General features: G+C 42.1%; 1 protein-coding gene across 3 annotated transcripts in view; it reads right to left on the reverse strand.

Annotated features, from left to right (window-relative positions):
- Window positions 1-12,884, reverse strand: part of LOC143933953 (tetraspanin-4-like) — a 170,930-nt gene that overhangs the window by 22,717 nt on the left and 135,329 nt on the right. For all 3 annotated transcript variants that reach the window (XM_077457159.1, XM_077457160.1, XM_077457158.1), the window contains 2 exons: window positions 7,907-8,008; window positions 2,594-2,722 (listed from right to left, as the gene is read on the reverse strand). In XM_077457159.1, coding sequence (XP_077313285.1) covers window positions 2,594-2,722; window positions 7,907-8,008 — 231 coding nt within the window. The remainder of the gene's footprint in view (window positions 1-2,593; window positions 2,723-7,906; window positions 8,009-12,884) is intronic.

Raw genomic sequence — 12,884 nt, forward strand, 5'->3', positions numbered from 1 at the left:
GTATCCATCGCATACTCCACATTATGAAATACTCACCTTGGAGCACTGAGAGGGCTGATATGTTCCTTCTGTTTGTTTTCCGGGTTCACAAACTCTGGCTATGTGATTGGCCAGAGCCACGATGACATCACTCCCGTGCATATGTGCGGGAGCCGCAGTTTGCAAGACGGGCTCTGAAGGTCCAGCACTGTAAGCCGGACCTTCAGAGCGCATTTGCAAGTTTACAAGATATTCCCAGTATCTAAAGGTAAGCATTATTATAGACTTATCTGTAGGTACAAGTGGTAGTACAGTGTTTACGACCACTTTAAGTTGGGTACAGATTCCAGAGGGTTTTTAGAAAAGGCAGGCATAATAAATAATGTTTTTTAGATGTCTGCACGGCAAGCTTGTTGCATGAACAATAATTCTTATCATGGGCTTTCATGCCAAGCTCAGCCAAATGTTTGTTATACTGTAAAGAGGTACAGGGGAGGTGAACACAGACTGCTCTGGTGCCAGCCTACCCAAAGGGAAACAATAGTCAAGGTTTTCTACACTAGACAAAAGAATATGCTTCTCCTGTTTTCAACTGGCAATGCAGCATATATTGTTTTGAGGCAGCATGGAGGTCTTGGGCTTAATTTTTAAACACTATATGAATCTAGTCTGTATGCGCTTCCTACGTCTATTTAATTCTCCCTGGGTTTCTGGCTTCCTCCCAAAATCTCATAGAAAATATTAATAGATTAACTGGTGCCTCGCTATGTCAAGCTAGCCATATGTGTAGCACCCTCCTAGGTAGGTGCTAGGATTAGTGCAATATAGTTTTTTTTTGCTTAACATAAGAACTGCTAGGGAAATGTACTTTTTGGTTGTGCCTCTTGCCTCCTCTGTACAGAGCATGAACACAGCATGAACACAGCATGAATATTAATGCCACTCCAGCCAATCCCAGGGAGGGTGGCCCTGAAGAATGCTGGGAGATGATATTTATTCTTTGGACATACTGAGCACAAGGTCTTTCCAGGAGGGGAGAGTTCTAGTCTGGGAGGGGTCACGCTGCCTTTCCCAGGCACCTGCTGCCATGCGGCCTTGGGTGGGTGACCTGAGGGCCTGAAGTTAGAGCGTGACCCTGGTTCTACAGAAAGCTGGCTGAAGGGGTTGTCTATTGAAGATCTGGTTTGGTATCACTGGTATAGAGTGTCATTTGGAAGGTGGAAGGAGGCAACCAGCTGTCCCTGGACTTTTTTGAGTATAGACGACCTAAAAGGATCTATAGACGTGTGCCCTTAACCCCTTCTGGTGTGTTATATAGTCAACTAAGGGTCCAGACAAGGGAAGAGCTTTGTACAGTTACTACTATTACCAATGGACTTTGCTCAATCATGAACTACTTTGTTGCTACTGCCAAGGAGAAGTCTTTTATCTGCTTTCAGCAAGGACTTCACCAGCGTTTCACTGAGAGATCAGTTAGACGTCCTCAGTTGTGAATAGTTCTATTTCTTGGTGTATCCCACTCTAATCCTATTCACTATCCAAGCTCTCCAAAAATAAAACAACCACCTCTAAGTGACCATTGAAGACATTGAGCGAAAGTATGTGCAGCTGGCTGTATGAATCTACCTTGTGCCTGGATGTGGGGCAAAAGTGGGAAAGACCTGGGCAAAATACCAGCAGCTCTTAGAGTGGTAGTACTATATACAGTATGCATATAGATTTCTTTATCCACGTAAAACTGCAAAAAATAGACGAGTCTTCCCTGTTGGTTATTGTCTTTTTATAACTAACATTCATGTCAGAATACTCGAACAGTGACTGTATCTAATTAGATGTAGTCACTGTATGGTCAACAATATTCCACCCGGGTCCTTTGACAAACGTCAGGTTTCGTTGCGTTGCGTGGTGTTGACCGAGCCACCCACTACTCTAATTTTAGCTGATTCAGCAGGAATTGCCTGAAATTTTATCTGTTTATGGAATTTTTTTAGCCATGTTAGGAATGTTACAGTGTAACCCTCAACAGGGTTAAAGACTGATGTGAATGGATCCATGCACTCTGTAAAAAGTGTTCTCTAATAGGCCTACACCATATAATTATGGGAAAGTAGTGCATATTTTTCTTTTAAAGCCTGAGCCCTGGTTCACACCAGTGTGGCTTTGAAATTTAAAGCTGTAGATCAGTACGATGTGGACCTTGGATTTCACTGTGGCTTGCGACTTCATTTAACAGAAGTGAATGCATGTTGCAATAAAATTGCAAAAAATTAGTGCAGGTACCTGTGACTTGAGTCGCAGTGATTTGAACGGTGCCATTGCCGGCAATGGAGTGCGACTTGTCATGCAATTTTTAACTGTCAAATTGCATGACAGATTGCACTGGTGTGAACCAGGGCTAAACATAAAGAACCTTCCTAAATGTGCATAGTCTTTCTCTAACATGGCAGACTGCTTTTATTTTGAGGTTTAAATGATAATGCCCTTATATGGAAATTGGCTGACTGAGCTCTACTGGCTATTCACAATTGCAGGAAATAGTTTTATTTCAATTGCCATTCAATTACCAATTCTACTGAGGAACCTATTTATGTTAGTAACAGTATAAGGGACTCACCTCTGTCCACCAAGTGCTGGGGTTGCTTTGGCAGGACGTACTGTGCTCTGTGCAACAAGAGTGAGGCACAATAGTGCTATTCCTCATTTCCAGCCAGTCAGTGTAATTCTTCACTCCACAGCAACGGAACTGAAAGGGAAACAATATCAGTAATATATAGCATAACAGCAACTCCAAAAATAATGAAACTAGAATAAACCAAATAAAGCCCAACTGTAGAGGAAGGTTTGTCAGGGTTTTTTTTTTAGCAGTCTGTGACCCATTTGACTGGATACAGACCAATATACTTAGGCCTCATATAAACTGTTGCTGTTAAACTCATATTTTTGTGAGTTTAGGTGTTTTTTTTTTCCTGCCCTTAAACGCCCCTCTATGTTATCCTATGTGTCCATGCACACATGGAAGTTTTTAGCAGTTTATCAGCAGGGGAGATTTTTGGCTGTTTTCTGAACGCGGCTAAGCGTGCCTAAATGTGCCTAAACGATAGGCTTGTTTAACACTTCAGCTTTTATTTAAAAGGCCAGAATAAATAAAAATTCTGGCCAATTAAATAAATAAACTCCCAAACACTGTTAAATTGTGCTAAACTCACCTGAACCATTTTCAAAAAATGCAGCTTAGGTGAGTTTATAATGCTGATTTTCTCCTGTCAGGAGAAACCAGTGTGCATGAGGCCTTACTGTGAGGATCCTTGGAGGAGCCTGATAAAAGAGGGACAAAGCAAGAGTAGAGGAACCCCGGTGTGACAAGTGGGACAGCAAGCACTTGCAATGGACTCTGGCCCTGGAGCTTCTGGTATTTAAACTGGAGCTCCAACCAAAAGGGGAAAAAGGGGAAGCTCTGCTTGTTTGCTTCCTCCCCCTGCCGCATTTGACATCTTTCGGGGGGGGGGGGGGGGCGGTTACCCGTCCCAACTTCCGGGAGACCTCACAGTGGTCCCTCTCCTCCATCCACCGCCACTGGCTAGGATAGCCAAACGTCTAAATGCCAAAGTAAGGCAACTCAAACGTTTATTCTGTAGCATCAGAATCAGGGCTTTTGTTGTCAATGGTAATCTTCGACTGGCTGAACTTCCACTACCCTGTAACGCTATCTTTCTCAACGTAAATAAATGAATAAAAGAATTCTTCCACAAGACTAATATCATTCTCCTGCAGCAAGTCACTGATTGTGTGATCAAATAATTCCACCAACTTCTCACAACCAGTTTGCGGGGCTTTGGAGGGATTAGCAGAAGGGAAGAAGGAATGGGATGCAGTGTCAGCCAGACTTGGAGAAAACTGGCTGCTCTGTACCTGGGAGGTGAAAGAAAAAGGCTTTGTCTTGTGTGTGCTGTGGCTGTAAAGCACAGTCACTCTAATGCCCCGTACACACAATTGGATTTTCCAACAACAAATGTTGGATGTGAGTTTGTTGGCAGAAAGTCCGACCGTGTGTATGCTCCATCGAACATTTGTTGTCGGACTTTCCACCAAATGTTGGCTAGCAGGTTCTCAAATTTTCCGCCAACAAATTTTTGTTGTCCGACTTTCCGATTGTGTGCACACAAGTCCGTCGCACAAAAGCCCACGCATGCTCAGAAGCAGAAGTAGCGGTCTTGTAAACTACTGCTCCTAATGGAGAATTAACATTTGTGATGTGGAAAATTAGGAAATCTCCAAATGCAGCAAACAATTCTCTTCTTCTTTAATGGGATAATAATGAAGCTGATTTTCTGGTGATACTGATGGAGTTGTTGCAAACTAATTTTCAAATGCTTTTTTTTTTAAGTGATATCAAGAATAATAATAATAATAATAATAATAATAATAATAATAATAAATGCAAAAAGAAAAGCACGAATCAACACTCACCAAACTTCTACTAACATGAATTTAGCAGAAGGAGCCCAAAGGGTGGCACTAAAGAGTAGTATGTCTAGTACGTCACTACGTTCGTAATTGTTGGACAACATTTGTGTGACTGTGTGTATGTAAGACAAGTTGGAACCAACAACCTTCCAACAAAATTCTGCGGTTTTGTTGTCGGAAAGTCTGATCGTGTGTACGGGGCATAAGACAAAAAAGCAAAATGTGCCCTGCCACTAGTTGGTGTGGTATGACCACTGATTTATCTTGCAGAACCTGCTCGTCCTCTACTACCTGGCTGGCACATAACAAAATCCCCATAATCGGCCATTCAAACCAAGTGGACCACAGTTGAAAGGTCATGCAGGACACTATGGGTCCTTTAAAATTTGACAGGGGAAATTTCACCATAAATTCGACATACACACCGGGCAGGCAAATCTGAACTTCATCCCTATTACTGATTTATTTGTCCATAAATGTGACGCAAAGTTTTGATACTCGATACAACAAGTAACTAGCATTTTCAGAAGGAGGTCACCAGCTGCTGTCCCTAATACTGTGTACGTTACAATGTGGTAGTTTTGGCACCTCTATGTTGCTTGGTAACACACTATTATTTAAAAGCTAGTTAACTCATAAGCTGGTTATTCTCGATACAGTTTCTTTTTGTAAGATTTTTTCACAACGTTCTATATAATTGGTATTGCCACCAGTAATACTTTGCAATTCATTGTGTCATAAAACCAGCAAACATGCAAAATGAAGGCAGCGAAGCGTTGCAGAGCTCCGTAAAACAGTACAGAGCAATAAAACGCTTACAAATAAGATCCTATCCGATTACAGATGATGCTGCAAGCGCTAATATATCACCGTCTGGTTCAGAGGGGAGAATTAGCAGGTTCAAGGGATTTGTTAGCCACAAATATGATGACAGGAGTGTGTTGTGACTAATGGATGGAAAAAAGAACAGCATATGACCTCCACTGTGTCGCAATGGTATCATCACTGATCAGCTTCACCTAAAAATCACTGCAGTGTAATTGCTCATGTAGCAGCAACTCTCAAGTTTGAACTTCTTTGAGTTACCCGCTGAGAATGCATTCTTCGTTTGTGTGCTGTGTTAAACCTCCTGCTCCCATTTTAAAGATCTATCATTATTACTATTATTGTTATAATCCTGTCCCCGTGTTGCTAGATGCTTTCTAATCCTTTTTAGGAAGTCTAACCTACACCCCTCTTACCGTGGCCAATCTAACCCCAGTTATGAGTGCCAACCTTCCCCCTACCCCCCCCCCCCCCCCCCGGCCGATCTAATAACAGCGTTTAAGGAGATGGCTGATTCATAAGTGCAGCTTGTCTTGGCTGTGAGCACTCCCACAGACAAACGGTGGCAAGAGGAATGCAGAGGGAGGGAGAACAGATCAGGCTCTGCACTCCTCTTGCCGTTGTTTGTCTGTGGAAGGTGCCCACAGCCGAAACAAGCTGCACTTTTGAATCAGCCGTCTCCTTAAAAGCTGTTATTTATTTGGCCAGGACAGGGGGTTAGAAAGCACTTAGAAACAGGAAAAATAACTAAATGTCTTTTGCCCCATAGGGCAGTGGTCATCAATCTGTCCTCAGGGCCCATTAACAGGCCAGATTTGCAAGATAACCGAAATACATCACAGGTGATATCATTTGCTGCTCAGTGATTGCAGAATTCTAGTCTGCATCTCTCCAAGGTAATACATAAAACCTGGCCTGATAGTGGACCCTGAGGACAGGGTTGATGACCACTGCCATAGGGGACAGAAATGTTAAAAAAAAATTATTGACAGATCGTCATTAAGTTGAACTCCAGGTAAATAGCCAAATACACATGTAAGATCTGTTTTACCTGAAAAAGATTTGCATTTTGGTCCATCCATTCCTGAGATTTCCTTAACCCTGCCAGACAGCAAAGCCATGTTGGTGACCTAATGTTTCTAAGTTCATCACTCTCCATTCCTATCAACATGTTCTTTGTCAGCACAATGTGTCACACCTGATTGGCTTCTAGTGCTGACCCTTCCTCCCCCATTTCAAGTACTAGTATACAGAGGAAGCTAATATTATATATATATATATATATATATATATATATATATATATATATATATATATATATATATATATATATATATATATATATATATATATATATATATATATATATATATATATATATATATATGTGTATGTATATATACACACATACACTCATATGAAAACAGATTCAAGTACTCATAATAATTGCATTTAAACATGTTTTATGATTTTTCTAAAAGCATCACTGCATTCATTGTATGACCACTGTTGATCGCTGTCTAAAAATGCTGTTTGCCTGGCTACCTTGCTGAACCTGATTTCACACATTACTTGCTGTATGCTTGTTCTCTCGGTCATCTACTTATGGTATTGAAGCAAGGCAAAGCAACTAGGAGTCCAATGGTAGATCCAATGTTACTATCCTCACATATTCACTTTAAAGTGCATTTATTGTTTATGGTCAACTATTTTCAAATTTTGCAACTACAATGTGCCATTGTAGTTGCAAAAGTTAGTGCTCAATAGAAGGGTCTGCCTCCCTGGGTTGTAATAAGCAAAGTTGCACTGCTGACATCCTTGCAGGCATACAGCCAGTGGCGGCCCGTGCACTGTGGGTGCATGGGTGTCGCCCCCCCATCCATGCACCCGGCCCCTTTCAGGAAGCCAGACAAATGGATTCCTATGGCGGGGGGGTGAGAGGGGTGGTACTTTTTGAAGCACCTGATTATAGCCAGAGGCTCTAATAGGCTTAAAAATAGGGTGGACTCTGGGCACAGAGAGTGTGCCCTAAACCCACCCAATTGTGTGACGATAGCGAACACATTTTCGCTATTTTCACACTAACCTTCTCCCCACCAATCAGGAGGCAGACCTGTTTCCTGATTGGCCAAAGTGCCAGGCCACCCTATTGGATGCCTGGCGCTTAGGAAGAGGAGCGAAGGAGAGACACGCTGGAGCGGAGGTCGCAGAGGCTGCATATGATGGGCACAAGTGGCTGCATATGACGGGCACAAGTGGCTACATTTGATGGGCACAGTGGCTCCAATTGATGGGGGGGTTCCATATTTTTCAGTTTGTTTGCACTCCCCCAAAAATTTTGAGCACCAGCCACCGCCGAATACAGCGTGTGTATATATATTTCAACTGCATAGTCAATGCTTTGCATTGGGTACAAATTAAATGAATGAACTTTAAATGACTGGTAAGCTAAATCTTTATATTTCAATAAGCAATCAATTCTACATTTAATTTGTTAAAATAGTTGTTTGTCCTGCAGTATTTCATATCATAGAGTATAGAGCGGGAGAGTTTGTGGTGGGAGGGGGATCTTGCTGTCAGAATCTCCATCAAATATAATTGGGCTCCAAAGTAACATCAGTGTGCACAATGTACATACCTCAGTCTGCACTATGTCCCAAGCGTTCGTTAGTCCTAGATTATCTTTTGTTTGATACAGTGCTAGACCTTTCTTTAGATCTTCTTGGGCATAACTGTGAAACTGTTGGCAAAAAAAAAGTTTTCAGAGTCAGTACCATTTTGACAGATATGTGAGTGACCCAACTGGAGTATAGAAAACCTCTGGATGGTAGAAGTGTAAACTATTACAATAATATAACAACTGCATACACATGTAGTACCAATCCTTTTCTGTTACGGCTATTTTTATGCCTACCTCACATATATACTTACCTATACATAAAATAAGGAATTAAAAACCTTTTCTCTATATGAATCAAACCATGAAATTAAGAACGAATGATACCTGTGCAAAAAGGGTAACAATCTAATGTAATGTGGAGGATACAACCTTAAAAACAACGATGCTACCAATGTTACCAAATATTGCTATAATGGTCATGCACATCCTTTCAAGAGATTAATAATATATTAAGGAAAAGTCCTATGGTAGAAAGAGTTACAGAAAAGAAAAGAGACATAATAATAATACAGATACATTACCTAGACTGCCCTTAAGTTACCATGCTTGCAAGGGGGGGGGGGAACACACCGGGAGGAAGAGACTGAGATATGATCCCTGTACTCGTTTATACCCCCCTTATTCCCCTATTCTCACCAACCCAGGTTCCCAGGACCTTGTCATTGGTCTAGAGCTGCTCACATAAGCATTGGCTATCTCTACGAACAATAGGGTAGCTTAGTTACTATGCAGACAGCAGACCAACACGTTGGTGTGTTTGGGATACCAAAAACAGTAAATAGACCCCTCTTCTAGTATACATGTTCCTATAAACCATACACATATATATGCACAAAATGGGGTGTGGTAATCTAACTAGAAAGTCCTCACAATGGTTCCCTTGAAGCTCCTTGAGATAAAACAATATGGATATCAAAATCTCCACCACATCTTACACCTCAGTTCCCTAAACCTATGCATTCTCAATCATAGCCATATCCACACATTTACCAAGAGGGTGGGCAGCTGGGCCAAATTGCTCACCAAACTGTTTGTTCCTCCTTGAAGTTTCCTTAGGCTATGACCACATCCTCCCTGCTCACTACATCACATCCTTTAACCATTCCCCATCCATTTTTAACCCTTCTCCTGCCTTCCAGCCCACCCTGTCATGTGCCTTTTCTCCTATGTGCTCAGGGCAGCCCTTCATGACTTTCCTTCATGCAAGAATTTGAATATTCAGTTTTAAGTTTTTGTGATCAGAGGTCAATGAAACCTGTGCACCCTGACCAAATTTTAGCATAACCCTTTCATGACTAAGCCTATTTTTGGAATTTGGTGTTTACAAGTTAAAATCCATATTTTTTGCTAGAAAATTACTTGGAACCCCCAAACATTATATATATTTTTTTAGCAGAGGCTCTAGAGAATAAAACGGCGATTGTTGCAATATTTTATGTCACACGGTATTTGCGCAGTGGTGTTTTAAACGCAACTTTTTGGGAAAAGGGACACTTTCATGAATAAAAAAAAAACAAAACAGTAAAATTAGCCCAATTTTTTTGCGAAATGTGAAAGATAATGTTACGCCGACTAAATAGATACCAAACATGTCACACTTTATAATTGCGCGCACTTGTAGATTGACGACAAAGTACGGTACCTAAAAATCTCAATAGGCGACGCTTTAAACATTTTTTACGGTTACCAGGTTAGCGTTACAGAGGAGGTCTACTGCTAGAATTATTGCTCTCGCTCTGACGATCGCGGCGATACCTCACATGTGTGACTTGAACACCGTTTACGTACGCGGGCGCGACTTCCGCATGCGTTTTCTTTGCTTCGCGAGCTCGCGGGGACGGCGGGCGCTTTGAAATTTTTTTTTTAATTTTTTTATTTATTTTATTTATTTTTAAATGACTAAATTGTTTAAAAAAAAAAAAAAAAAATTTGATCGCTTTTATTGCTGTCACAAGGAATGTAAACATCCCTTGTGACAGTAATAGGTGGTGACAGGTACTCTTTATGGAGGGATCGGGGGTCTAAAAGACCCCCCACCCCTCCTTTACACTTCAATGTATTCAGATCGCCGAAAACGGCGATTCTGAATACCGGATATTTTTTTAAAACTGGCGCCATTGGCAGCCGAGTAAACGGGAAGTGACGTCATGACGTTGCTTCCGTGTTTACGATGAGGAGACTGGAACGAAGCCGATTACGGCTTCGTTCCAGTTCCTCCCCAGCAGCCAGAGCCGACGGATCTTTAATCGGTGCTCCCGATCGAGCAGGAGCACCGGTAACAGCGGCGAGAGGCGGCGGGAGGGGGGGACGTCCCCTCCCGCTCCTCCGGCATAACAGCCGAGCGGCTTTTAGCCGCATCGGTTGTTATGCCTGGATAGCCAATCGCCTGCTGTAAAAAACGGTACCGGGATGATGCCTGCAGGTGCGGGCATCATCCCGGTATAACCCCCGGAAGCCGAGTACGCAGATGTGCGTACGCTCGGCGGGAAAGGGTTAAGGTATATTAAAAGTTATAGCGTTTACAAAATAGGGGATAGTTTTATAGCATTTTTATTAATATTTTTTTTAACTAGTAATGGTGGCGATCAGCGATTTTTATTGTGAATGCAACATTATGGCGGACACATCGGACATTTTTGACACATTTTTGGGACCATTGTCATTTACAGTATACAGCAATCAGTGCTATTTAAATGCACTGATTCCTGTGTAAATGGCACTGGCAGTGAAGGAGTTAACCAATGGGGGACAGTGTAGGGGTTATGTATGATGTTAGTAGTCTGTGGGCTCCATCGGACTGTTTCCGTCGGAGTATCCGACGGACCAAGTTTTCCAGCTGGGCTATAAAATTTTCCGACAACATGAGCCGATAGGACTTTGTCCGATCATGTGTAGAGAATTCCGATCGGACAAAGTGCCACGCATGCTCAGATCAAATTCCTAGACCAAAGCTATTGGCTACTAGCCTGAACGTAGTCCCGTCCTAACGAAATAACATCATCACGTTAAGTACGATCGGATTTTCTGACAACTTTGTCCGACTGTGTGTATGCAACAGTTTCGGACAAAATCCGACGGATTTGGTTGTCGGAATGTCCGACCGTGTGTACAAGGGCTTAGAGGGTAGCTCAGTGATCAGGACCACAACTAACGTTCACCGCTTGTTCCAATCATAGAAGGAGAAAAGGAGATGTTATGGAGCTCACGGAGGATGTTAAGAGAAAACCACAGAGAGAAACAATTTCATGAAAAATAGATTCCAGAGCCATTAAGTACATTAAGTAGTGGATATGTATGGATTATGCATGCCTATTTTTAAAACTTTCCAAAAGCAAGTGTAAACTAAATCTAAACATAGTAGGCTCAAATAAAATGTGTTCATAAACAAGCCTGCCCAGTTTTAATAATTTAATACACAGATGTTTCCATTAGCTATGTTGTGACTGGTTCTCTTTTACATTCATATGAATTTTTTTATGTTTATATACACTATACACACTATATTGCCAAAAGTATTGTGACACCTGCCTTTACACGCACATAATTTTTACAGGTATCCCAGTCTTAGTCAGTAGGGTTCAATATTGAGTTGGCCCACCCTTTTCAGCTATAACAGCCTCAACTCTTCTGGGAAGGCTGTTCACAAGGTTTAGGAGTGTGTTTGACCATTCTTCCAAAAGCATATTTGTGAGGTCAGACACTGATGTTGACAGAGAAGGCCTGGCTCGCTGTCTCTGCCCAAATTCATCCCAAAGGTGTTCTATTGGGTTGAGGTCAGGACTCGTGCAGGCCAGCCAAGTTCCTCCACCCTAAACTCGCTCATCCATGTCTTTATGGACCTTGTTTGTGCACTGGTGCGCATTCATGTTGGAACAAGGTGGGGCCATCCCCAAACTGTTCCCACAAAGTTGGGAGCATGAAATTGTCCAAAATGTATGCCTTAAGATTTCCCTTTACTGGAACTAAACGGCCATGCCCAACCCCTGAAAAACAACCCCACACCATAATCCCCCCTCAGTCATGATTTGGAGGGGTGGCCTTTTGTCAATATAGTGTGGATGAGCGATTTTGGGGTGGAGGAACTTGACTGACCTGCACAATAGAACACCTTTGGGATGAATTTGAGCGGAGACTGCGAGCCAGGCCTTCACGTCCAGCATTGCCTGACCTCACAAATGTGCTTCTAGAAGAATGGTCAAACATTCCCATAGACACACTCCTAAACCTTGTGGACAGCCTTCCCAGAAGAGTTGAAGCTGTTATAGCTGCAAAGGGTGGGCCAACAATATTGAATCCTATGGACTAAGACTGGGATGCCTTTAAAGTTCATGTGCCACAACACTTTTGGCAAAATAATATTTTATATATACACACACACACATTGATCATCCAACACTTTTATTACCACTGACAGGTTAAGTGAATAACACTGAATATCTCATTACAATGGCATCTGAAAGTCGGTGGGATAAATTAAGTGGCAAGTAAACATGTTGTCCCAGAAGTTGAAATATTGAATGCAGAAAATAAATGGGCATCTCAGTTTGTTGTGTATGGGGTAGCGTAGCTGCAGACTGTTCAGGGTGCCTATGTTGACCTGTGTTCATAACAAAAGGTGCCTACAATGGGAATGTGAGTATCAGAACAGGGAAGCAGGTGGTCTGGTCTGATGAATCATGTTTTCTTTTAAATCATGTGGCTGACTGGGTGCCTGTGTTGCTTACCCAGGGAAGAGATGGCATCAGGATGTAGTATGGAAAGAAGGCAAGCTGGTGGAGGTAATGTGATGCTTTGGACAATGTTCTGCTGGGAAACCTTGGGTCCTGCCATTCATGTGGATGTTACTTTGACATGTACCAACTACTTAAACATTATTGTGATCCAAGTACACCCCTTAATGGAAATGGTATTGCTTAAAGTGGTTGTAAACCCTTAC

This window comes from Lithobates pipiens, unplaced genomic scaffold, assembly GCF_037356315.1.
Source record: "Lithobates pipiens isolate NorthernLeopardFrog02 unplaced genomic scaffold, aLitPip1_a1.2 Scaffold_27, whole genome shotgun sequence".
Taxonomy (NCBI): Eukaryota; Metazoa; Chordata; class Amphibia; order Anura; family Ranidae; genus Lithobates; species Lithobates pipiens.